This window comes from Myxocyprinus asiaticus, chromosome 31, assembly GCF_019703515.2.
Source record: "Myxocyprinus asiaticus isolate MX2 ecotype Aquarium Trade chromosome 31, UBuf_Myxa_2, whole genome shotgun sequence".
Lineage (NCBI taxonomy): Eukaryota > Metazoa > Chordata > Actinopteri > Cypriniformes > Catostomidae > Myxocyprinus > Myxocyprinus asiaticus.
The window spans coordinates 6,495,776-6,523,441 of record NC_059374.1 but is presented as its reverse complement, the minus strand read 5'-3'; the positions used below and the strand labels follow the sequence as shown (position 1 = coordinate 6,523,441).

Genomic DNA, 27,666 nt, shown 5'->3' with positions numbered 1-27,666 from the left:
TACATTTAATATACACTTATAATTTAAGAAATGCTCTTCTCTAAATAAATATTTGCCGTGCATTCATATGTCAAAGGGATTGTTTATATACAAAAATGTTTTTTTCTCTCTGTCTAAAGAGCCGTGTGTCTTCTTATGTATTCGAATGTTTAAGTAATCCATTGTGACCATGCAATTACAACTAAATATATATTTGCGTGCTTATGGGAAATACAAATGTGCATTAAGTGGCGCCTAAAGTCTATACAAAAGCAAACCTTTGATTGACATCTCAAACCATCCACAGAGGTATTTTGTTTTGTTTTGAAATGTTGTTACTAAGACGTTTAGCCAATCAGCGTTGAGAAGGGGCGGGCCGGAGTTTAGTGCAGTAATGAAAAGAATATAGAAAGGGCAGATCCAATCCGGTTTCAGCTAGTTTCTGTTCCGATAGAACACTTATGCTGGCTTCAATTTTTCGAAGACACTTCGAATTTTACGCTAAACCTTTATCAGGGCTTAAGCTGTTTTAGTTTCCCTTTTCTTTTAATAGCGTTCAAGTGTAAAGCAGCCATGCCTAAAAGAAGCAAAGTAAGTTCAACAATATTTGGGATTCTAATGCATGTTTATACAATTTGTGTTTTTAATAGCATACAATAATTGCATTTACATGTCTGTGGGAGACTGTATGTAAAGTTATGCGAATGTTTGCTGTATTGGTGCATGTGTTAATTTGTAATCAAGGGCATGAGAGACGGTGGCATGAATTTGGCGCCTTTTTACTTGGAGCTGTGTGTGCACTATTCTGTTGAATGCATGGGGATATTTCAAGAGTGCACGTCATAAAACGCGTTTTATTTTTATTTTTTTGTTTGCGGTGTATTTACATTGAAACCCGGTATAGTATACACAGAACAATGATCAGACAAAGGGGTGTAACCTCCTAACGTTAGGGCATGTTGTTCCTTAAGCGTTTGTCCGGCAAATGTTTTCGTTTTAACAGATGTGCTTTGAGTAACTATACGAATTCACAATAAAGTTAGAAGTTACTATGTGTAGGTTTTTTGTCAGACTATTTTGTATCTTACTGTAAATGTATATGGAGTTGTTTATGTATTGTGCACGATTCCATATGGTCCTTGGCGATGAACACATGCACTGTAGTCTTTGGTGTCATGGCTGCCTGTGCACTAAACAAATTTGAATCCTTCCTCAGCCAGTTAAGTCTGTTATTCCAGCTGTTTTATCCCAGCATTCTGTTTATGCGGCTGTGGTCCACCTTGAATTTTCATACGACCGTTAAATTGGACTTGGTGAAGTGAGGTAAAGTTTTCGTTGATTTTATTTTGTTTTACTACCGCGGATGTTACGCTTCGACTTTTATTTTTGCCGTATTTTCTGTTGATCCCCTCCTCTCTCTGTAACGACTTTGGTATTGGAATTTTTCGATAACAAAGCGACAATCTAAGTTTACAAAGCTGCTGTAAAAATAATCTCTGCACTTTATATTTATTGTTATATCTATTCTTTTAGTTTTTGACTGCAATTATTAAGCTTTTTGCTGCCTTCGCGACAAATAATGTTGTGCTAGTACTTGTACAATGACCATAAAGGAATTGAATTGCTTTACAGAGCAATTCCTCTTACCCTCCCCCACATTCACTTTCAGGTTACATAATTGCACATTACTAAAGGGGGTGTCAACAACCCCCCCCCCCCCCCCCGTATACCTACAGATACAGTAACAGATTGTGTTTCCTCTACAGGCTAACAATGGCACTGAAGCAGCTGAGGTGAGTTTTTCACTGGAGTTAAAACTTGATGATTTTTTTTTTTTTTAAATACATAAAAAAAAATATACATAAGTGATATTTGTTCTTTGTTGTTTGTCATTCCCACCTCCATCAAATACCCAAACAGCCCAAGAGAAGATCAGAGAGACTTCAAGCTGTAAGTTTATTTTCAATATGTTGGTCATATTAAATTTATTACCTTTTTTAAGATGCACATGACTAACACGGAATACTGTTTTACAGAAACCTGAAACGCCAAAGTCTGAGCCCAAGCCAAAGGTAAATCAAAAAAATCTAAATACATTTTATTAAGAATAATAATGTAGGGTGCCTGGGTAGCTCCAAGTATTGACGCTGACTACCACCCCTTGAGTTCGAATCCAGGGTGTGCTGAGTGACTCAGCCAGGTCTCCTAAGCAACCAAATTGGCCCGGTTGCTAGGGCGGGTAGAGTCACATGGGGTAACCTCTAGGGTTGCAACGGTGTGAGATTTTCATGGTACGATATCCGTCTCGGAAGATATATCACGGTATACAGTTTTGCACAATTATTATCAGTTACAATGACCCTTAAAGGAGTGAAAACAGAAGTTTTTTGTTGTTTGTTTTACAAACACTTTATTATAATTGAAACTTGAAACCATTTTTTTAAAGGAAGTGTGTGTAATAAATAAATAAGAAAGCCAACAGAATTATAATAATAAACCGAATTATAAACATGATAAAAAAATAGCGTGTAACTATAACATGTTACATAACCAAAGCATGTTAGTTTACATGTTAGCATAGCATGTTAAATTAACTACTAAATAAAAAATAACATCAGCTGTGTGAGCTTTTAAAGTAATGTCCTATGATAATTAACATATACTGTTGGTGCGTGACACCACTGCCAGACTGCACCTGTCTGTAACTTTTAACTCAGTGGTTCTCAACTGGTTTTGCTTCAGGACCCAGATTTTACATTGGTGGGTCGACACTTGATTTCCATAGTAAAAACCTAACCTGCAGGGCTCAACGCTAAGGATTTTTTCTACTGACCCGGTCGGGCCCCAAAAAAAAAAAAAAAAAAAAAAAATAGCTGTTTTTACCATCATGGCTTTAAAAATGTGTCCAAAGATAATTCTTTTTTACATATGTTTTTAAGACAATGTCCCCACAAACTGAATCATATTTATAATTTGCAAGATATGATTTATGCCTTATGTAATCCCATATAAGCGCTTTACAGATATAAATTCATAAATACATCATATTAACCTCAGCCTTCATGCAATTTACACATGAGTTTTTAAGGGAAGAGTTTTGTTGTGCAGATGATGGGTTTTCGGTCACCCGTTTAGTCATGCTGTCATGCAACTTCTGGCCATGTATAGTGTATTCACACACAGGATCAAAGATTTAATCACTGAGTTAAAGATGTGATTTCTGGCTGAATGTAATAAACATGAATCCCTGAGAAGAGACTCGCTACCAAATCGGTTGTGACGTGTAATATACATTAGAGAGATATTAGGCCTAATCTGTGAATTAACAATGTGTATGTAACATGAAATCAGACAACCTAAAGACCAACACTGACTGATGCACAAAAAAAAAAAAAAATACCTGTAGTGTCAAGAAATGAGAAATGTAACTGGTGTTTCATGAGGATGATATGAAGTAGACTGTTTTGAATATTCATCTTCACCCTGCAGCTAAACAGCTCTGATAATAATAGCCATAGTGATTTTGCTTCTTTTCATATCAAACGCTATTATAATGTCGAATTAATGATTACATTTTGAAACTAACCTAATTAAATCTATACTTACATTTTGGATACTGAGCAGCTCGTGATTTCCAGACATGTGTATAACTGGGGTTTAACAAAGTTTCTTACGTTTCATTTGGCGCTTCATCTCTAAAGGCAAATTAATGAGAGAAAATTAGCTTTTTTTTACAGTGGGAATAAAACTTGAGCTCTGTGCCTTATTGACAGCGCATGCACATTAAACTGTCTATGCTGCACAGAGAGATATGATGATGAGACATATGCACGGAGAGACATGGATTTTCAGTCCTATAGAATGAAACTTGATTTTTTTTATTTATTTTTTTGTGTGTTCCAATGTGTGGATTATTGCTTTTCACCAACATGTGAAAAATGAAAAATGTGGGGATTTCACGCACTGTGAACACTGAATGTGCGGGGATACTTAAAATGTTGCATAAGACGCGCAATTCCGCTACGAAAAACGAAATTCATTAAGTGGGTTTTTTTTACCTTCTATTTTCTACACATTGGTAATAGCTGCTGCTAAGACACTTGGAAAAAAGTGAAGACAGTGCGTTCGGTGTCTGCACGATCTTGTGCGTGCACGTGACCATGCCGTGGCGTGTCCAGTCTATTATGCGCTCGCGCATCTGCGAGCTAAATAGAATCGCGCTCGCTCGTCGGTTAGAATGCTTGGTTCGCTCAGTGTAATTGTTGTGCTCTCTCACTTGTTGTTTTCTTGCAATAATGTTATAAATGCAGCAGTGGCCCGATCGGGCAATTGACAGTTCTAGCAACTGGCCCGAATCTCTCTCACACTGGCCCCGGGCCATCGGGCGGTCCTTATTGTCGAGCCCTGACCTGTGTTTAATGTATCCTGGGTCGCATTTCCTTTTATCTTGCATAGTTTTGTTCATGGTTTTCAAGTACACGGACATGCATCAAGTGACATTATTTTTGTTGTAGATGTCAACAACAATATCTACAGGAACTTTCTGTCCCCCCTTTTAAAAATTTAAGAGCTTATTTATTTATGAGCCCATTATTATCCCATTTGTTTCCTAATTTCAAACATAATTCAAACAGAACATACATATTACACAGGAGGAAAGACTCCTCATTACCATGGTTAGGTCAGTGTAGCTGGTCTTAAATAATAGTAATAATAACAACAAATTATAATATTTATGAAAAAATAAATACTAGCTGAAACACATCTTGAAACTTTAACTACAATTGTGCTTAAAAGTTTGCATATCCTGGCAGAAATTTTGAAATTTTGGCATTGATTTTGAAAATATGACTGATCATGCAAAAAAAAAAAATCTGTCTTTCATTTAAGGATAGTGATCATATGAAGGTACCATTTATTATCACATAGTTGTTTGGCTCCTTTTTAAATCATAATGGTAACAGAAATCACCCAAATGGCCCTGATCAAAAGTTTACATACCCTTGAATGTTTGGCCTTGTTACAGACACACAAGGTGACACACACAGGTTTAATGGCAATTAAATGTTAATTTCACACACCTGTGGCTTTTTAAATTGCAATTAGTGTCTGTGTATAAATAGTCAATGAGTTTGTTAGCTCTCACGTGGATGCACTGAGAAGGCTAGATACTGAGCCATGGGGAGCAGAAAAGAACTGTCAAAACACCTGCGTAACAGTAATGGAACTTCATAAAGATGGAAAAGGATATAAAAAGATATCCAAAAGCCTTGAAAATGCCAGTCAGTACTGTTCAGTCACTTATTAAGAAGTGGAAAATTCGGGGATCTTTTTGCATGATCAGTCATTTTCAAAATCAATGCCTAAATTTCACAATTTCTGCCAGGGTATGCAAACTTTTGAGCACAACTGTACATCTGCCACTGTTGATATAAAATGAGGTCTAATAGATTCAACCTTTTTAGATTATTTCATATTGAATTATAACATTTTGTCAAAATATAAGTTGCTCGTGTAAAATTGTGAAACAATTTTGTAAAGGTGATGTATAATGAAGAAAAAAAATTGCGCATAGCACAGTGTTGCTCTTTTCCTCCTCAGTGCTGTTTGGCATGTCAGGGCTGCCTACTGTTTGTTGGGTTTGACTTGACTTCCTCCGTAATGCTTTAAACTAGAAAAGTCTCACTAGAATTGAAATTGGTCACATCAGTTTTGAGGTCTGTGCTCCGCAATATCGAGGGAAGCCCGGTTGTTGCACGCGCGCCAGAGAGCAGAGTAGATCATTAGCACGAGCTGGTTCCGTTACACTCGTGCGAAAGTGCAGATGAGAAGACTTTAGCTGATTGCGAGATTATCATTAAATCTGCCTCGGCAGTCCTAAATAGGCTATCACTTGGACGGCCGCTGAAATATCTTCAATGGGAGAGCCATGGCATTGTTCTTTCCCTGCTGTCCGCTACCCAGTCCGAATAGACCTGCGACTCGCTTTTGGGTCGCGACCCACCAGTTGAGAACAATGCTTTAACTCACACACTCACTTATGTCAGACCCCCTCACCTCGCTTCTCTGACAAATTCTCCGATGCGCATATGTGTGTGGGGGGGGGGCAAGTTGATGAGTCTGACAGGCAGTCGAGGAGGATGCGCAGGTGAGATTCTCCATCTGGTTGCATTTATTTATTTTTTTTCTCAATACTGTAGATGTACATGGTATAATAACCGTAAATTTTCATACCGTGGTATACCGTGAAACTGGTATACCGCTGCAACCCTAGTAACCTCCTCGTGGTCGCGATTAGTGGTTCTCGCTCTCGATGGTGCACATGGTAAGTTGTGTGTGGATCGCGGAGAATGGCATGAGCCTCCACATGCTGTGAGTCTCCGCGGTGTCATGCACAGCGAGCCACGTGATAAGATGCGTGGATTGACTGTCTCAGAAGTGGAGGCAACTGAGACTTGTCCTCCGCCACCCAGATTGAGGTGAGTAACTGCTCCACGAGGACCTAGTAAGTAGTGGGAACTGAGCGTGCCACATTGGGAAGAAAAGGGGATTAAAAGAAAAAAGTGTAATACAGCATTGGCTTAAATCAGTGGCTCCATTACAGAAGGCACCTGTCAAAGGCAAGAAGACCAAAGTTGTAGAAAAGGCTAAACCAGAGGAGAAGAAAGAGGATGCAAAGCGGGAGGCAGAGGAGACGACACCTGCAGAAAATGGAGAGGCCAAAGCTGAGGAAGTAAGTAATTTGCATATCTGCATATGTAGTCAACAGTGATTGTAGCTATGGCCAAATCTGTTAAACTTTAATTTTTTTGTGTGTGTTTGTGCATGTTATAGGAAACTAATTCCGATGGAGAGGCAGCAGATGAGAAGTCAGAGGAGGCTTCTAAATAGCATTGTGTTTGACCAGACCCCATACCTCTTTTCTTGTACAATACAGAGGAATATTTTTGTCTTTTTTTTTTTTTGTCCAATATTAAAAGCTCATTTTATAGATAATGTTCAAGAGAAAAGCCTTATAAGAGGGATTCCATCTTATCCCACTCCAGTTCTCCTGAAAAACTGTAGTCATGAAGCAACTTGATTTCCTCTTATTTTGTTCTTTCTCTTTGTTTTAACTGTTTTTTAGAAGGGAGGGAATGAGACAGAGTGTGACAGATAACGTGATTATGCCATTTGTTTTTAAAGATGACAAAAAAAAAATCAAGTCTTTTGAACTGAAACTGGGAGTTTGCCTGAGACACTAACATTCCATGGGCGATATGAGGGATGTGCCTGTATTGTATGGGAAGGGGGTTCTACAAGAAAATTCTTATTGTTTCTAAAGGGTTGGGATTGATTGTAAGCTGTGTTCTATAAAATTAAACAAATGATGAATCAACAGCTTTGGTAAATTATCCTGCTCACTACTGGAATGCTTATCTGATGTGTGAATTACAATGAGTTTTGTCTTTGTTTGGTGATAGCATTGCCAGAACATTGTTGTGTAGCTGCTGTTTTTCAAAATTTCTATATGCAGTATGTGATGGTACTTTAAGAGGATAAAAAAATAAATGGAATTGTGTGTTTAGTAAAGCTAATAACACAACTGTGCTACAGTGTTAAACATGCAGGTTGTAGCTGATGTTGATACGAAAATTACTGTAATTTCATTCATGTGAACATGCCAGCAGTAGCAATATCACATTGTCTTTAGTTTAAGTATAAATGTACAGTTCACTTTTTTATTTCAGTTTATGTTGCTGTATCTGCAATGATTGGTTTAACATGCCAATAAAACAGTTGTCATTTCACCTTATTGTTTTGCCGTGGTGTCTTTTCAATTCATTCCAATTCAAGTTAGAAATGACTGGCTGCCACATAGCCAGGGCCGTGCACAGACCTTTTAAGGGGCATGTGCTGAAACTAAAAAAGGGCACCCACCCTTTTTTTTTTTTTTTTAAATAAGATTATTTAGTAAGCCTACATAAAAGGAAGAATTGGTCACATCATAATGACAAATTAAATAACAAAAAAATAGTCTCAAAAGCTGTAGTTTTATTCACTATTAATAACAACAGTAATAATACAGAATGATAAAGAATATATAACATATTGTACTTGTATTTTTCAATTTACTTACAGAACTTTAATCTAAGACATGATAAACAGATAAAAAAAATGTGATATTAAAGAAAGCTTAGAGCAAACAGTCTTACACCTTAGTGTTGTAAACTCTGTTTTCAGTTTTTCCTCAACAACATAAAAATAACAGTTATTGTATGGCCTGGGTACTGGGCAGCCTCTGTGTGCCCACCAAGTTGGCATGTGATAGGAATAAATAAAGAAAAAGTACAAATGAAATTAAAACAGGGTTTCAACTCTTCTTTAAACCTAATTACAACAGCAATCTTCTGTGAGCCATATGCTTGAAGATGTTTATGACCTCACTGTGATCCACTGGGGTGTCCCTCTATGGCTATGATGAGAAGGTCCGAGCAGAGGCTTCAGAGTTGTTTCTTAATTAACCTCATTTTTGAAAAGCATCTCTCCAGTTGTCATGAACTGTCAGACTGGAATGACTGCAGAATTTTCCCTGTGGGCATTCTCCCATCTTCTTTAAATCTTCTTCTGAGTTCCTCTGTGATTGTATCCAGGAAAGTGAAGAACACCTTGGCCCGGTAGAACTCCTCAACAGTTGGAAAGTATGGCTGCCTTGAGCAGCTGTGGCACTATGCAGGTATCATGCTGGCACTTTCCTTTTCCTTTCCTGGCCAGGAGGTAATGTGGGAATGTCGATACCTGCATCTTCTGCCTTTTCAATGGCTTTCTGGAATATGGTTTTAAATTCCTCCTCAGACCTCAGATTCTTCACTGTGTCAAGCACTCCGTCAGTTACTGTGTAGGCAGTGGAGAGATCCAGATCTTTTTGTTGCAGAGCATCAGAGGCCACTCCAGTTACCTGGAACACTGGGGTGGTGATTTCTAAGCAAACAAGGAATTCAAAGTCGATAGCCTTCATGTACAACTTTGCATCCCCAGCAGCTGTGTCAGGTGGGTCTGACTCACTGATGTCTGTGAGCAGCTTGATTAAAGCTTTCAGAACCTTTTTGAGGGCTGTCAGGGATCTTTCTCGGCAGGCCCACCGAGTGTCAGACAATGTCTGCAGCTCAACAACATGCTGACCAGGATACAAGGACTGCTGGCATTTTAAAAATGCTGTATGCCTCTTTGTGGAGCCAGTGCAGAAGACATACAGTTTCTCCACCAAGGAGAAAAATGTCACAAAGTGAACATTGGACTTTGCACTCTCAACCAGGACCAGATTCAAGCAGTGTGCCTGGCAATTAACATAAAGAGCCTTTTCATTGAGTGTACGGATCCGGGACTGTAGACCTTTGTACATTCTGTTCATGTTTGCGGCCCCATCATATCCTTGGCCCCTGATGATCTTCAAGTCAAGTCCATTTTCCTGAAGGAGAGAGATAACAACATTCTCCAACTCTTTTCTTGTTGTGGACTCGACAGTGCAAACCTGGAGAAAACTCTTCTTAATTTCCATGTCACTTATGTAGCGAACTACAAAGGAAACTTGCTCTTTATTAGAGGCATCTATGGTCTCATCCAGAAGGATGGAGAAGATTTGAGCGTCTTCGATTTCCTTCTGTATTTCCCTCCTAATGAAGGTACCCAAGGACCTTATCATGTCATTCTGGCTCCTGTTTGAGAGAAAGGACACTTGGGGTCTTTTCATGGAGGCTTGTTGTCACAGGGTTACTAGCTTCATGGGAAAGGAGGAGGCGGGAACTGGACAAACCATCAAAATAATGTTTAATGGAAACAAAAAGACACAAAACATAAACGCACACACTGCAGCTGCACGTGGTTCTCTCTCTCCCAAACTGCCACGTCCGGGGGCCTGGGTAGCTCAGTGGTAAAATACGCTGGCTACCACCCCTGGAGTTCACTAGTTAGAATCCCAGGGTGTGCTGAGTGACTCCAGCCAGGTCTCCTAAGCAACCAAATTGGCCCGGTTGCTAGGGAGGGTAGAGTCACATGGGGTAACCTCCTTGTGGTCGCTATAATGTGGTTAGTTCTCGGTGGGGCGCGTGGTGAGTTGAGCGCGGATGCCACGGTGGATGGCGTGAAGCCTCCACACGCGCTATGTCTCCGGGGCAACGCGCTCAACAAGCCACGTGATAAGATGCGTGGGTTGATGGGCTCAGAAGCGGAGGCAACTGAGGTTCGTCCTCCGCCACCCGGATTGAGGCGAATCACTACGTGACCACGAGGACTTAAAAAGCTCACTGGGAATTGGGCATTCCAAATTGGGTGAAAAAGGGGAAAAATCCAAAAAAAAAAAAAAAAAAAAAAAACTGCTGCGTCCCGCTGCATTTATCCCTCTCCTCAGCTGACTAGCCCAATTGGGGGCCAGGCGTGCGTAGTCACGGCCCGGCCCTGCCCTCCTCCTCGTCACACTTGTTTTTCCTGGATGGCATCCAAATGCAGCTTCATTATGCTATCATACAGGGCCAATATTTTCACAAGCTCAAGGAAGTTGCCTTGGTTGGCACTTGAGCTTGACTCATCATCTCCTCTAAAAGCTTGCCCCTGTCGTGCCAGATACAAGGTGATGTCAGTCAAACGTGTCAGGATTTCCTTGTTCTCTCTCTTGTGTTGCTTTCCCCTGAATATCTGATGTATCAAAAGCAGCTTGTAGAGCTTTTTTGGAGTATATGTTCCATCTCACCATACTCATCATCTGGGCCTCTGTGCTGGCATGCTCTTTAATTTTTCCAATGGCACTCCTCCATGTATCTATGCCTACTGTCTTCCAGGCTGTTTTGTTCTTGAATTTTTCTTCTTTACGAAAAATGCGACAGCTAAAGCAGCACATGGCATCATTTTTTGGTGAATACTCCAACCATGGGCAATCCGTGTACCATCTCAGGAAAGACCGCCCGTCTGTGTTTTTTGGGAATGTCATAACAGACTGGCAATGTCTGACTTTCTCACACATTTTAATATAGCTGTAACTATAATTAATATTAAATGTCTGCATGTGGGCAGGATCTGTAGGACAATTCAAAACCACTAGTTTTGAGATTACATTCTCTTTATTTGCAGCTGTTCCATGCTGGCTTTCTTCTCTTGTTTCTTCTGGAGGTAACTCTCCTGCAGGGGCTCCTGTCTCCATCACATCCTCCTGATCCACACTAGCAGTTCCATACTGACTTTCTTCTCTTGCTTCTCCTTCTGGTAACTCTCCTGCAGTAGCTCCTGTATCTTGTTCACCAGCAAATTCTTGCACATCAACTATGGCCTCACTTTCTTAATCTGAATCATTACTTCCCTCCTTTTCTTCTTCCCTACTACTAACTGGCCTGATCCATGAAGTAAGTGAGTTGCTACCCTTGGCTGCCTGCTGTCGCTCCCTCTCCTTCTTTTTCTTATTTCTTTCTTTACGGGGCATTACACTGCAACCGCCAAGAGATCAAAATTCATATAAGTACAAAAAAAACAGTTTTTATCTTTAAAACTGTCATGATTGATATAGTATAGGTCACTAGAGGGAAGCAATGCAATGTTGATTAAAGTATAGGTCTACATGGTATACAATATTGTATTGACATATTATGATATGAGCATGAATGGCTTTTAAAGATTACTTAATTTGTAATTATTTTTTAATTGTTCTGTTTGGTTACATAGGCTACTATTGTATTATTAGGTTAACATGTTTATGTATGTCATTGAGAAGAGGGGAAGGTAGAACAATGAGTCAAGTATTTTGCCAAACTATTTTGAAACATAATTTAAATAATTATGTCCAACACAATTCCAGTCAAAATAGGAGATTCTAAGAAACTATAGCCTACCATTACTATAGCCTATCCAACCCAACTCCATAGCATGTATCCTACCTGGCTAAAACTTTGGTCCAGTGGAGGACCAGGGATGTTGATGGTCTCTTGAAGGTCACTTATTCACTGCTCTACACTATCCCTAAAATAAGCCAGCAATGAAAAAAATAATAAAATATTATGAAAATTGCTATACCATAGTAGTACATCCTATCTGATGTCCTTTCATTATCAGTTTCCCAAAATAAGTTGATGATTCAGAGCATCTCGCTTCCAACAATGTCAGAAATGTTACAGTATATCTGAACTGTTGAAATTACTGTACCCTACTGCAATTACCCAGCTAACCAAATTATGTGGCCATTACGAAACTACAACGTAATTTGATGACCAAACTTTCCAAACGTTGTGACAACCAGAAAAGTAAAATTCCTGGATTCGTAGCCACAACGTAACTTTGCAACGGTGCCAGTCTGTCATGACAATGTTGTGGCAACGTTGGGGATCAATAGTTGTTTGTTGGTAACCAATTTATATCCTCATTTTCCCAACATAACTTTAGAGGCTATTTGAACAGTGCAAATAACGAATGCAGACTCAAAGTTAATGTACTTCATTTATTTTGACAGAGAATAGAGAAAAAATTGCAACAATACAAGAAATTGAAACCTATGGCCATGTACAGAATTGCAAGCCTAAATTACTTTTGTACATAGACCAGCTTAACACCTAATGCCTTGAATTACATTTAATTTAATTTAAAGCAATTTTAAGGATACATAAAAATGGTTAATGACTTCATTAAAATATAATCTTCAGAAGATCTACATATTTTTTTCAATAAATAATTATATAGAATTATAGCAAAAATGTCAAATTAATCAGTTAGCAATAAATTCAAAATGAACAATTAAATTAATAGATTGATAGATGATAGAGAGATAGAGAGATTCACATTTATATTATGCATACATTTATTTTAATAAATAGCATCAAATATATACATACATAAAAGCTTATCCTCGACACTTCCGTTATAAATATTTGGCATAATGTTAGCGGACATTTCCGGTGATTAAAGCTGCCAAATAATCACAGATGCAAAAATATTAACAGAACTTAAAGTAGAAGGTAATAATGTTACTTAACCAATCTGATGTGGTTGTTGAACTTTGAGACGCAGGTGCAGCTGCTGTCTTCTCCAGTTTGGGTTTGGTCCGGTTGCTATGGCAACTCCACTGCTAACAGTACTATATAATGGTAAAAACAGGTTTTATGTATTTTGCGTCTTTCCAAAGCTCAAGGAAACTTTATACACACAATATTTCAGTATATTTTTAATAAAAGTCGTTTATTTGTTATGAAGTAATAAGCGTTTTACCTCAGAAAAACGAACTCTCCTGTCAGACGAAGCAGAAGTAAAAACGTGCCTCAGAAATACGCGTTGTCCTGTTTATCTGCTGTCAGACGAGATTATGTAAGGCTTTGTGTAAATATAGATATATTCTAGTGTTATTTTCATTACGTAAGAAATGTTTATATTGTGTTGTGAAATAAAAAGTGTCTTACCTCAGAAAAACAGGCGGTCCTATCAGACTTATTTCCGTTGCTACCAATCCGTAAACATTAAAATACTCAGTGTTTCAAAAGAATAGCCACAAGACATAAACAGTATGCATGTTAATGTGATTTTAGTGTGATAAAATAGCTTACTAACCTTTTCTGTGCAAAGTTATAGCCAATTTTACAATTTCGTTGCCATGATGACGTAATGTCAGCCGACCCTAAAATGGCTGTAAAAATGAAGATTTAAACAACTGTACAGCTCAAAGAGTTTTAACAGAAGAATAAATGTAAGTGCTTTTATAAAATTATAAGCTTCACATGTCTGCCTTTAAACTCTCCAAAATTTGGCCCCATTCACTTCCATTGTAAGTGCCTCACTGTAACTTTGATTTTTTTTAATTTTTTTTTTTAAAGAAAAGTATGGACAGGTTTAAATAATTTTTTTGTGGTAATCAACATTATGTCACAAATGCTCTCCACTGAGCTTAACTTGTATTGAACACGGAACATTCCTTTAAATCACAGGCTTTTGCGGTTTAATCATCACACTAGGACAAATCACGATTTTAATTGAATTAGTTGTGCATTGTGCAATTAAACTTTCATTGTAGGGTCAAATATGTCAACGTTCGTGACATGACCTGATTTGTAGCTAATGCCATTTTTATGAATAGGGCCTTACATGTTGCAACCATGGTATAAGTGGACTCCGATCATTAAATTAATAAAAAATCATTCACATCCCGATGTGTAAAGGCCTCATCGCAACAACCTCAACCAACTGTGTCAATTAATTTTCAAAAACATCAGCAGTCGGTGGCGCCATGCGGGGGTCGGACGTGTAAACAGCGAGCTCTGCGCACTTTGCTAGTTTTTAATTATTTTTATGTCATAAACCAGTGAGATTCGATACACCCTGCTACATAACTGTCCTATGAAGTCAACATGGCAAAGAATTAAAAATCCTCGGGCTCTGGAGATATTAAAAGACACTTATGTGCTCAAGCTTATACCTCTGACAGAACCGCAGACCAGGGACTCAGTTTGATGGTGCGGTGGGAGAAATTCAACGGCAACTGTTGAGCATGCTGTAATGCTGATGAAGGTTGTAGCGCACCAGGAGGATCTCGCTGTAATACGTCGATCGATTACGGTAATGGAGGCGAAATTCTCTGAGTTGGTTAAAAGATTGTTGGACGTCGAGAGGTGTCAGACTTGGAACGCGTCTGGGAAAAGTTGGAAGATTTTGAGAATCGTAATCGGCAAAACAATGTCCGAATTGTTGGAATTCCTGAGCATGAAGAAGGTCGAGATATGGTGAAATTCCTAGACGAGCTCTTCCCGAGTCTGCTCGACATAACAAGCAATAAGCTGGAAATCGAGTGAGCTCACAGAGTCCCAGCTCACAGATCCACTGAGGGAGACAGGCCCTGATCAATTCTGGCCAAATTTCTGAGATCATCCGATAAAGATCTTGTGTTACGCGAGGCGAGGAGCAAAGGAAGGCTTTCTTGGAAGAACCACAGCATTTTCTTGTTCCCAGACTTTGCGAATTCGACAAGAGAGAAACTTGATCGATTCAAGGAATGCAAGAAACTCTTACATCAATGGAAGGTCGCTTTTGCACTGATATTTCCGGCCAAATTGAGAATAGATACTAAGAATGGCCGCAAAATATTTACATGCCCACAACAAGCGAGGTCTTTCATAAAATCAATGGACTGAGGAAGTCATTGTGTGTTTCTCATGTTGCCCCCAAGTGAGCTTGACTCACTGAACATACACTTGACCGTCCAAGGAAATGGGGCACCTGTTTTGTTTCTTTTTGTGCTGGTTCCGCCTAGTGGCTGAAGTTTGTTTTGTGGAATTACACTCCTTCGGGACAGTAGTGGATGAATCTGCTTCTTTCTTTGTGTTTATTCCTGCTATTGGCTGGAGTTTGTTTTGTGGAGTATTTTGTGCAGGTTGTTGGAAGGATTAGGTCATCTGCTGCACTTATGAAACAGCCGGCTCACTGAACATTCGTTTGACTGTCTGAGGAAACTGAACGGCCCTTTTTTTTTGTTTTGTTTTTTGTGCTGGTTCCGCTAGAGGCTGGAGCTTGTTTTGTGGAGGAACACACATTCGAGACAGTTCTGTGAATTAATCTACACGTTCTTTGTGTTTATTCTGCCTATTGGCTAGAGTTTGTTTTACAGAGTATTTTCTGTTATGTAATTATGCCTCACAAAATTTTTATAGCTACACCGGACTTGAGCAATCCGACGGCAAATTTGTCGCGGGGACTCTTTTAGGCATACCTGGACTGTTTGAGTTTAGAGGGATGGATGCTGGTTGGCGCTGTCGTGTGCGGGGTTAACGTTTTCTTTTTGCTGTTTGTTCGGTTCGGGGGGGAAGTTCGGGGTTTGATTGTTGCACAAATGGGGAATGCGGTCTTTATAATCTTGTTTTTGACACACAATCTATTTTTTTCTAATATGTCAAAATGTCAGATGTTAATATGAGTGGATTGTCCTTCTCCATGTGGAATGTGATTGGGGTGGGGCACCCCATATAAAGAAGGAAGGTTATTTCTTTTCTTAAGCGTAAGAAATATGATATAGCGTTTCTTCAAGAAACGCATCTTTCCCCGCATGAAGCTGAAAAATTTGGGAAGATATGGGGTGGACGTGTTTTCTTTAGTGTTGGCTCAAGTAAGAGCAGGGGAGTCATTACATTGATAAGTAAACAACTACAATTCAAATGTCTCAAATAAAGTAAAGATAAATTAGGAAGAGTCATTATTGTTTTAGCAGAAATTCAGGGGCAAAGGTTGATTTTGGCTAATATTCACGCACCTAACGCTGATGATCAGGGCTTTTTTATAGATCTTAAAGTGATGTTGCAAGCTGCAGGCACCCCTCATAATATAATATTGGGAGGAGACTTTAATCTATTGATGGATTCAGTCCTTGATCATAGTGAAGCAAAAGTGTGTCAGCCCCATAGAGCAACATTGACGCTTCTCAGGATGTGTACAAATCTTGGTCTTGCAGATATTTGGAGACTTTTGAACCCATCTGGTAGGGACTATACATTTTTTTCATCAGTCCATAAGATTTATTCTAGAATAGATTTTTTTAAATATACCTAAGTCCCTCATTTCATCTGTTGTTGATTGCTCAATTGGAAACATCTTAGTCTCAGATCACGCCCTGGTGAGTTTAGAGGTGTTGCCACATATGGAGAAAAAGAAATCATATAGTTGGCACTTTAATGTATCACTTTTGCAAAATCCTGATTTCCAACAAATGTTAAAAGCTGAAATCAGTGTGTGTATGGAGACCAACTGGTCCTCAGTATCTTCTGTGGGCATGGCTTGGGAGGCACTTAAGGTGTTTCTTAGGGGTCGGATCATACAATATGCCTCATTCATCAAAAAATCCAAAGCACGAGAACTCGTGGAGTTGGAAGGGAATATTAAAAGTGCAGAGGCAGAGCTGAAGCGCCGAATGTTGTCTGATGGCCTCAGAGAACTGACCCGATTGAAATACAGATATAATACTATTTTTATTGGGGAACCAAACAGGAAAACTTTTGGCTAGATACACAAAGCAGAGAGAGTCTTTGTCTACCATTCCCTCAGTGAAATCTGCTGGTGGTGAAATATTTACCTCAGCCATTGATATTAATAATGCTTTTAAAGAGTTCTATCTTGATCTTTATAGTGCCACGTCTTTGTCTACTGATGAACATCTCGAACTCCCTAAATTGACGATTGAGCAAAACAATTCTCTTGATTCTGAGATAAACTTGGTGGAGCTTGACAAGGTAATTACGGCCCTGCCTACAGGCGAGGCTCTGGGGCCAGATGGCTTTGCTGCTGAATTTTTTAGGTCTCATGTACAGAACTGGCTTCACTTTTGTTAGACGTTTATATGAAATCATTAAAGAATGGAAAGCTTCTGCCAACCATGACACAAGCCTGGATTAGTCTGATTCTTAAAAAGGGCAAAGATCCAAGCGAGTGTAAGAGTTACCGTCCAATTTCCCTGATCCAGCTAGACATTAAAATATTGTCAAAAATTTTGGCTAATCGATTAAGTAAAGTTATGACATCTCTTATACATATAGATCAGGTGGGGTTTATTCGTGGGCCGCAACTCTTCTGATAACATTAGGCGTTTCATCAATATCATGTGGTCAGTGGCGAAAGATCAGTCTCCGGTCGCTGCCATCTCACTTGACGCCAAAAAGGCGTTTGATATGGTAGAATGGGATTATCTTTTTAAGATTTTGGAAATGTATGGGTTTGGGAGTACGTTTATTGGATGGATTAAGTTACTTTATAGACACCCTGTAGCGGCGGTACAAACAAATTGATTAATTTCAGATTATTTTACTCTAGATAGGGGCACCCGGCAGGGTTGCCCTCTTTCCCCATTACTGTTCTGTCTTGCTCTGGAACCATTAGCAGCCGCGATAAGAAAGGTGGATGATTTTCCAGGGGTGGTGGCGGGAGGTATGGCGCATAAGCTTCTGCTTTACGCAGATTATATTTTATTATTCGTCTCTGACCCTACTAGATCTATGCCTTGCCTCCACAGAATTATTAATTCCTTTTCTAAGTTCTCAGGATACAAAGTCAGTTGGTCTAAATCCAAAGGTTTGGCTCTGAAAGCATACTACCCAATAACGGCCTTCCAGCCGGGCACCTTCCAGTGGCCCAAACAGGGCATTAAATATTTGGGTATTTTATTCCCAGCAAATTTGTCTGATTTAGTTAATTTTGACCCTTTAATAAAAAGGTTTTCAAGCGATGTGGACAGGTGGGTCACTCCCTATAGATGTACCCCTCTCTTATTTCAAGCAATTAGAGACCATAGCGAAGTCTTTCATTTGGAATGGTAAGCATCCCAGATTACATTTCAGTAAGCTGCATAGGCCGATTGACAAAGGTGGGCTAAGCCTATCCAAGATTTTGTTTTGTTATTATGCGTTCGGTCTCAGACATTTGGCTCATTGGTCACTTCCACCTGAAAGAGCCCCTCCCTGGTTTTGTATTGAACAGGAAGTTCTTGCCCCATTTGCCATTCTGTCAATCTAACTGGAGAAGTTAAATGACACCCCCTTATCTCCCGTTTGCACTCAGTATTGACAAAAGTGTCCAGAGTGTTTAATTCGGATACTTATCTAAATGTTGCCTAGAGCTTATGGCCGAACCCCAAACTACGTATTAATAAGTCCCCTTTCTGCTGGTCAGTGTGGATTGTGAGGGGGTCACTAAACTCGTTGACCTATATGAGAGTAGTATGTTGAGATCCTTTGAAAATTTGGTTCAACATTTTGGGATCCCCAGATCTCAGTTTTTTAGGTATCTACAGCTGCGCCACTTGCTCTGTACTATTTTTGTGAATAGCATACACCCCCCCAAAGCGGCGGATACTATGAGAGTGGTGATTACTGCTTTTGGAAAAGGTCATGAGGCATCAGTGTTTTCAGAGTCTGGGGGACGGTGCCTCAACCACTCTCAAGAGATTATGGGAGAAAGATTAAACTTGGAATTGGAGGGGTGCGCCTTAAGATTTTACATCGGTTCTATTGGACCCCCTCTAAATTGTATAGGCTTGGTCTTAAAGACACATCCACCTGCTGGCGATGCCAATCAGAGGATGGAGACATAACCCATGTCTTTTGGGGGTGTGTTGAGATCCACGAGTTTTGGTTAAAGGTTCAGAGTCTGGTGTGTGATGTATTAGGCACTCGGGTATCATTTTGCTCCAGACTCTGTACTTTGGCTGATGGGGCAGTCATCGACATTGAAAATAGACACATCAAGAGTTGGGTCTTAACCAGTGTCATGATCGCCAGGCAGATAATTTTAAGGAGGTGGAGCACCCTCTTTTCAGGAATGGTGCTCGGAGATGGGAAGGGTGGCAGCCTTTGAGGAGGGGTCATTTAGAAGAATGGGGAAGCACAGCGTGTTCGTGGAGTAATCTGAAATAACATCATCGGTCCAGCCATCGTCATAGTATAAATTTTACAACTTAAATGTTTTTGTAATTAACACAACAGCAATGATGTGATGATATATATATATATATATATATATATATATAGATAGATAGATAGATAGATAGATAGATATATTTTGCAATATATCAATACTTATTTAAACTATTTTTGTAGCAAAAGTTGACAGCAGGTGAGCAGTGAATGTAAGTGAAAGAGCCTCGTTCATGACAGTCAACTTGATCAACAGTCAAATTGATGTTGTTAACATGTTTCACAATGCGCAGCTGCCGGCAGTGACAAAACGATACCAGCTTTTTATATCTTGACACCTATCCCAAGTCCCGATCGTTACCATGTTTTTGTAACAAAAACCTTGTTAGCCTCACTAGTTTCATTATACTAAAATATTTTCCAGGACATTTAGGTATTTTTATCATTTTCCATGACTTGAAACTGCATTGCATATTTCCAGGTTTTCCAGGACATGTGGGAACCCTGCTTTTATTGGATTTCTGTGCCTGAATTTTGGAACATTATACACCAATCAGCCACAACAATAAAACCACCTGCCAAATATTGTGTAGGTCCCCCTCATGCTGCCAAAACAGTGCCAACCCGTATCTCAGAATTCTTCTCACCACAACTGTACAGAGCGGTTATCTGAGTTACCATAGACTTTGTCAGTTCAAACCAGTCTGGCCATTCTCTGTTGACCTCTCTCATCAACAAGGCATTTCTGTCCACAAAACTGCCTCTCACTGGATGTTTTTTTGTTTTTGGCACCATTCGGAGTAAATTCTAGAGAAAATCCAGTGAAAATCCCAGGAGATCAGCAGTTACAGAAATACTCAAACCAGCCCATCTGGCACCAACAATCATGCCACGGTCCAAATCACTGAGATCACATTTTGTCCCCATTCTGATGGTTGATGTTAACATTAACTGAAGCTCCTGACCCATGTCTGCTGCCACATGATTGGCTGATTAGGTAATCGCATGGATGATTGTTGGTGCCAGACGAGCTGGTTTGAGTATTTCTGTAACTACTGATCTCCTGGGATTTTCACACACAGCCTCTAGAATTTACTCAGAATGGTGCCAAAAACAAAAAAACATACAGTGAGCGGCAGTTCTGTGGACGGAAATGCCTTGTTGATGAGAGACGTCAACAGAGAATGGCCAGACTGGTTTGAACTGACAAAGTTTACAGTAACTCAGATAACCGCTTTGTACATCTGTGGTGAGAATAGCATCTCAGAATGCTTTTCAAAGATGCGGGCTGGCACTATTTTGGCGGCACGAGGGGACCTACACAATATTAGGCAGGTGGTTTTAATGTTGTGGCTGATCAGTGTATAACTGCATTCAAACATTAAGTATATTAATACCAAAAGAAAGTTACAGACTTCTGCTTTAGGTGCAGTTTTAAGGCCAAATACTTTTGGGGGCTACTGTAACTGCTGCATTATTTGAAGGTAAAGATAAGAGCCTTTCAGATTAAATATGTCAGAAAACTATACCGTTTTCTAAAATCATTATCCGTATTAAAACAGACTGTCAACTAGCCTACTGTTTTATTACAGGATTTGTGTCATGTGTTTCTGTAGGCGGACAGTTTGTAGATGCAGTGCGTTTATCCAAAGTCTACTTTTACTAGTTTACTACTAATATACATAACTGCAAATAATCCGATGTGTATATTGGTTGTTTGCACATGTTTAAATATTCAAACAGTCACATTCTTGGAGACTGAGCCACAGACAAAAGATTAATGGAGTCACCATTCACAGTGACGTCATGGTACGTCAAACAAGAACGCTGGTTTTTCATTGCTTGAGTTAAATATTTTGATTGTAACGTCAAATAATGTTAAACATTTAACGTGAAATCTGTTAATTTGCGTGGATTCTGCTTTGCTTAAGTAGACGACTGATTTTTACATTGTGCCCAAGGAGCTCCCCCATATATTGCCCCTACCCCTGTTTCCGGTATTCAGGCGGAAGTAGCGTTGAGCTCAGGCCCTTATACTTCCAATGGCGACCGAAAACTGGCCGAACAGAAAGCGGGAGCAGTCGTGGAGGGGTTTGAAGCGTACAATCGACATTAAATGATTATTTAATTCACAAACTACACATAAAGTTCGTATACGCAAATCGTTTCAATTAAGCTATGGCCGATACTGCAGCCAGAAATGGGAGTATTTCACCCCTTGAATCGGGTAAGGCATATTTAAGACATATTATTATGAACTGTTGTTTTGAGTTTATTAATCGTAAATCGAATAATAAACAATCCGATGGTGTCCGTTCACAGAGTTGTATTACTTGATATCTCGCTTTTTGAGCACGGGGCCGTGTCGAAAAGCTGCCGAGGTGAGTTGTCTTTGGTCTTCGAGACTTTTATATGAGAACTATGCTTAAAATGATGTTAATTTGGTTGAAGGCACTGACCAGAAGTCATTCTCATCTGTTGCAGGCACTTGTGTGTGAGCTGGAGGAAAATCAGGTGTGTGCTCGATTGCTTCATCGTTTGTTTATCAGTCATTGTGTATGTCTCACTCTTGAATTGAGACATTATTTGTCAGTATAATACATTTTCATTATCTGTTCTCACAAAAATGTTTATGTGTTTAGTTAATGCTATTATTAAGGTCATTTAAGCTTAAGTGGCTTTCTATTCGCCGCCATTAACCAGGCTTACTTTTTGATAGCTGCTTCCACGTCGATTGGATTGGGAAGGAAATGAGCACCCGCGATCTTATACAGATTTGGTAAGTGTTTTGATATTTCTGGAGCCTGTGTATGGCATGTGTTTTAATTCTTGCACGTGTTCATTTATGGATTTAAAACGCGTTTATGGATTTAAAAGCGAATAGTTGCGTAGGAACATCTGAAATTCTTTGTCATTTTGTTTCATAGGCTTCATATATTTGACAAGTTTAATCAGGGTATAGATAGTTGTTATTTCCACAATGCTTGGCTATACTGTGTTTTGACTGCTTCACTATTATTTAGTGCTGTATTGCAGTTAGGGTGGGGCCTTGTCGGGTTGTGGCTACGCCAGGATGTTAAACCGTCCAATCAGATATCTGGAAAAGCTGTCCTATTTTTGTTTTGCATGTGACCTGCGCTGCTATTGGCTCAAATGCGGACCATGTTTGAATAAACTCCTTGCACTCAGCCACATGAGGCAGACTTTTATTTATGTTTTCCTGAAGGGTCATGACCACTGGTCAGTTATCTTATGGTTGTAATAAGGATTTAAATAGCTCAAAATTGAGCAGGATACACATTTAAAAGTGTATATTCCCGCTTTATTAAAAGAATTCAGTTTATTTTCACATCATTAATGAAAGCTTGCTTTTTACCATGATTTTTTTTTTATTTTATTTTTTTGGTAGGGGACACGTACAGTGTTAATATCTTGTCATTTTTTTTTTAAGTACCTTGGACTGTCAGTACCATAGTAAATGAAGAGACAGTGGTACTTTTATATATACTATGTTACATTATATACAGTTTCAGTACCATGCTATTGTCATCTTCTGTCTTATACATATTTTTAACCAGAACCCTTTTTCACATAAATAAGTCAAAGAAAATTAATTTTGTTCTGTGGTTGCATGAGCTGCATAACATCACTAACAAAAAGCACCATGGTATAGACATAGAATGTTTTTTTCTTCTTCATAGGTTACCATTGTAATTGCTTGCAATTCTTTGAAGAACCAAATTAATACTATGGTGTATGGATATAGTAATCATTCAGCACAGTGGTTATCATTCAGTATGCATATGCAGTATCAAAGTACCGTGGCATTACCATCACTTTACTATGATAACAGCACACTTCTCTTGTGCTTTGACAAATGTTTGCTTTTTTCTTTCAGGATTTTATTTTAAGTGTTATGTTTGAGATTTTGTTTTGATTGTTCTTGAAGTCATCATGAAATCAAAATTTACCCAGTTTACTTTTATGGTCTGGGCCTTATTCAGTTTTTTTGTCTTTGTAATCTTTCACTAAATTGTAATAATTGGCTACCCCTCTGAAACAATGTTATCAACCCCTCTTATTTTCTCATCACCTCCCTTCCAACCACCTATCATGTAGACACTACTTTTAACAATATAATAGATTCCCAATGGATAAAATAAAGTCCCCTTTAAGAAAAAATTTCCTTATTGAATATCCTTAAAATTATTCTTTATTCTTGGTAAAGGTTGCTGCCAACAGACATATCGCCCCAGACCACTTGCTGCAGATATGCAAGCAGATTGGGCCGATTCTGGACCGAGAGGTTCCGTCTGGTGTGCTGGGAGTGCACTCTTTACTGGGGGCTGGGAAGCACTCTTTACTGCGAACATCAAAAGGTGAGACCATCCTGGAACTTTTAACATCATTGGCCAAAGTGTGAGTCCAATAATCTGTGCCTGAATGTCACCAATGTGCCCCATTTCACCATCTCTAGACTGTGGCAGTTGTAGATGGAAAGCCTCGACTTTTGCTGCCCTTCACAGAGGGAGACCACCAGAGAGGCCTTTAAGCTGCAGGGATGCCCCAAATATAGGTGAGCACCTTAATTTATCCATCTTTATTGTTTTAGATTTGTGTTCAGTGTCTTGAGAGTAGAACAGACCGTGGTTTGAGTGGATTTCCTCTCTCTTGTTTTAGTGGAGGTGTGCCGAGGCAGAGAGCTCACCGGAGCTCAGAGCTTCAGTTCTGTGAACCCCGTCAGCAATTATCAACACATGAGGATGCACAGGAGGATTCTGGGCCATCTCTCTGCCGTGTACTGTATCGCCTTTGATCAGACAGGTTCCAGGATATTTACGGTGAGTATCAAAGTCTTTGTTGCTGCCTGAGACTTGCCTTTTGTCCCTTTTTCCAGCTACAGGGTGCGGAGTCTGTGCCCAATCTGGAATCGTTCCACGCATTTCATACTTTGTTGCTGTTAAAAACTTAAAACACCATTTTCTTAATTTGTATCGTTGTTCTTTTGTTTATTTTATTGCTTGTGATTTGTTTCTTTGTTCTTTAGGACTGACTGTTTAATTTTAATATTGAATAATAATTATTTGAACTTGATGCAATATTTATGCAAATTAGTTAGTATTTTGTTGTGGTGAAATACAAAAATTAATCGAATTTGAATGGAGAAAGCTGTATTGATACCCAGCCCTAATGTATGTCGAACTACACACTGCAGCTCCAGCCACTTCATTTCCCTGTGTAAAATGAAATATATTTTTTTTATATATCATGTGTGTGTGGAATGATAAATGTGAATTTTATTCAGTTTAAATTATGACTGTTGCATCAAGTGTAGCATGTAATGGCATAAAACACTGAATCAAATTACTTTGGATGTTAAAATATCTTCTTAAAATTAGCAAGACTTGTAAACAAAGACCACAATACATTGTTTGGTTGTGAGCAGGTTATGTAGTAAGTTACGTCATTGTTCAGCTTTTAAGTCAGTGGAAATGCAGCCGGGTTTTGAGAGAGATTCATATTAGGCATGTAACGATACACAAATTTCACGATTCGATGCAATGCAGAAACCCTACGATACGATTATAAAAATCAAAACAAAAAATGAGACCACAAACTTTTTTCGCTTAAACTTATTCAAGGTTTCGACATGAATGTATTTTAAATCTTAAGTGACACAACAGTGTCTGAAATTGGCAACATAAAGCAGAGCTCTATAATAAAGTACCGGTTAGCAAGTTTGTAGAAAATCATGCCTTAAAGTCTTAAAGCCCCCAGCGAGCAAGCTAAAAGGTGACTGTGGCAAAAAAAAAAAAAAAAAAAAAAAACTTTTTAGTAGTTAGTAAAGAAAAAAAAAACTTGAGGAACCTGACTTCTGGCTTTACATATATGTACGTAATACAAAATTATTTAGCGATTTAAGCAAAAACCAATCAGTACACGCGCTTTATTTTGCTCTCTTTCCCCGGTTTCACTTTTCATGGAAACTTTAGCAGTCTTACCGGTTTATCTAATGCGTGCAAATGTTCATAGCCGTTTACATTTCGACGTCAAAAGCAGAGAATAGTAGCCCTCATGTAATCGTGGGTTTCTTACATTCTAGTTTTTTTAAAATAAGCTGTTATTTAAAAAAAATATTTTTCTCCCCTTTTCTCCCCAATTTGGAATGCCCGGTTCCCACTACTTAGTAGGTCCTCGTGGTGGCGTGGTTACTCACCTCAATCCAGGTGGTGGAGGACAAATCTCAGTTGCCTCCGCTTCTGAGACAGTCAATCTGCGCATCTTATCACATGGCTCGCTGTGCATGACACACGTGGAGGCTCGTGCTATTCTCCGCGATCCACGCACAATTTACCACGTGCCACAATGAGAGCGAGAACCACTAATCGTGACCACGAGGAGGTTACCCCATGTGACTCTACCCTCCCTAGCAACCGGACCAATTTGGTTGCTTAGGAGACCTGGCTGGATTCACTCAGCACACCTTGAATTTGAACTTGCAACTCCAGGGGTGGTAGTCAGCATCAATACTCGCTGAGCTACCCAGGCCCACCTAATAATAAGCTAGTTTTTGATAGTTATGAGCATCTTGCTGTGCATGTGGTCATGCTCAGTGTCAGCTGGGAGAGGCTGGCTGTTAATTGCAACTTGCTGCTGCTCTTTCTGTACGCAAACCCACTGATCCCACAGCCGAGCACCAGCACAATTTCGGAAAAGGGATATTGGGTATTGGTGAGACCATTTTATGTATGCCAAGGACTCCACAGTCCCCATAACAGTGAACTAATGAATCATGCTTGTTCCTGTTTGCTTGCTAACTCTCAGGGTTCAGATGATGCCTTGGTGAAGATATGGTCCTCTTTCGATGGGAGGCTTCACTCCACTCTCAGAGGACATCATGCTGAGATATCAGACCTTGCCGTTAACTTTGAAAATACCCTTATCGCGGCCGGGAGCTGCGACAAAACCATTAGAGTCTGGTGCCTTCGTACCTGTGCCCCGGTGGCAGTCCTCCAGGGCCACAGTGGATCTATTACCTCTTTACAGGTGAGAGTGCTGGATGATTTTAAATTACATGATATGCTTAATGGTGTTGGACTTTTAAAGTCATAATTACTTTTTTGGCTTTCAGTCCATGTCTGTTAAAGGAATAGTTCACCCAAAAATGACAATTTTCTCATCATTTACTCACCCTCATGCCACCCCAGATGCGCAAGACTTTCTTCTGCAGAACATAGACGAAGAATATCTCAGCTCTGTAGGTCCATACAATCTTAAGTGGATGGGTACCAAAAATGTGAAGCTCCAAAAAGTACAAAGGCAGCATAAAAGTAATCCATAAGACTTCAGTGGTTTAATCCATGTCTTTTGATCTGTTCTGACCCAAAACTAACTGACAATTATTTTTATGCTGCCTTTATGTACTTTTTGGAGCTTTCACTCGGATTGTTTGGACTTACAGAGATGACATATTCTTCTAAAAAACCTTTTTGTGTTCTGCAGAAAAAAAAAGAAAGTCATACACATCTAAGATGGCATGAGGGTGAGTAAATGATGAGAGAATTTACATTTTTGGATGAACTATTCCTTTAACTTTGAGGCTGACTTTATGCTAGTGTACTTCTCTAACCCCGTGTCCTAACCAGATGCGCTGCGAGAACATTCCAGTGACAAGCAGACTGTTTGTCCACACTAAACCTGACATGGCTGTGCGATGCAGTGGGGATCTCCCACAATTAAATGACTAATAAAATCAGAATAGTCAGATGGAAAGGTTTTTACAACAGTGGAACAGTGTTTATTAAACTTAAATATTTTTCACACTTTAGCTGGATATGGACATATACTGCAATCCCTTAAGGTATAAATGTCAAATTCACAGGGTGAAGTTATTTCACTGAATTGCATCCTTATTCAGTCAGTTACAATTGTGTATGTTGCCGCGGTACTCCTGTTGTTCAGCAAGCTTCACGTGATGGAATCGGATGCATTTAATATTTGCAGTCTTTCTCTTCTGGCAAAACAGGACCAAAAACATTCTCAACTTGAACTCACTAATTTTTTTGTCCAGTCAAATGCAGGTGGAATGTCCCTAATACCATCTGCCATGACTAGCTCTTTAAAAAAAAAAGAAGAAAAAAAGGCTTCAATATGACTTGCCATAACTTCCTGTCTCAATAGGAAATATGTCAACAAAGGAAAGGAAACTGCTCGTCAAGCCATTTCATGGGGTCTTCAATTATACCCCGAAATTCATTGTAGAGCTGGAAATCTTTAGGCACCTCAGGATTTGATT

General features: G+C 39.3%; 2 protein-coding genes across 8 annotated transcripts in view; both read left to right on the top strand.

Moving 5' to 3' along the window:
• The first annotated feature begins 386 nt into the window (after positions 1–386).
• On the top strand, positions 387–7,774 carry LOC127422310 (non-histone chromosomal protein HMG-17-like). The gene is made up of 6 exons (XM_051665736.1): positions 387–570; positions 1,746–1,772; positions 1,900–1,929; positions 2,016–2,051; positions 6,584–6,712; positions 6,814–7,774. The coding sequence occupies exons 1-6, from the start codon at positions 553–555 to the stop codon at positions 6,868–6,870; spliced, it is 297 nt and encodes a 98-aa protein (XP_051521696.1). The 5' UTR covers positions 387–552; the 3' UTR covers positions 6,871–7,774.
• A 13,606-nt stretch (positions 7,775–21,380) lies between these two features.
• LOC127422246 (bromodomain and WD repeat-containing protein 3-like) overlaps positions 21,381–27,666 on the top strand; it is a 90,938-nt gene continuing 84,652 nt past the window's right edge. For 3 of the 7 annotated variants that reach the window (XM_051665613.1, XM_051665611.1, XM_051665610.1), the window contains exons 1-8: positions 21,382–21,597; positions 21,693–21,751; positions 21,855–21,884; positions 22,090–22,149; positions 23,599–23,749; positions 23,848–23,946; positions 24,051–24,211; positions 26,196–26,417. In XM_051665613.1, the coding sequence (XP_051521573.1) occupies positions 21,549–21,597; positions 21,693–21,751; positions 21,855–21,884; positions 22,090–22,149; positions 23,599–23,749; positions 23,848–23,946; positions 24,051–24,211; positions 26,196–26,417 (831 nt within the window). In that variant the 5' untranslated portion in view covers positions 21,382–21,548. Of the gene's footprint in view, positions 21,598–21,692; positions 21,752–21,854; positions 21,885–22,089; positions 22,150–23,598; positions 23,750–23,847; positions 23,947–24,050; positions 24,212–26,195; positions 26,418–27,666 lie in introns of all 7 variants that reach the window. The other 4 variants (XM_051665614.1, XM_051665609.1, XM_051665612.1 and 1 more) reach the window with 2 other exon arrangements.

Bases quoted from the DNA above. Each gene is read 5' to 3' on its own strand.
- LOC127422310 (XM_051665736.1), top strand. The intron at 1,930-2,015 runs GTAAGTTTATTT...ACTGTTTTACAG, and splicing joins GATCAGAGAGACTTCAAGCT to AAACCTGAAACGCCAAAGTC. The intron at 6,713-6,813 runs GTAAGTAATTTG...TGCATGTTATAG, and splicing joins GAGAGGCCAAAGCTGAGGAA to GAAACTAATTCCGATGGAGA.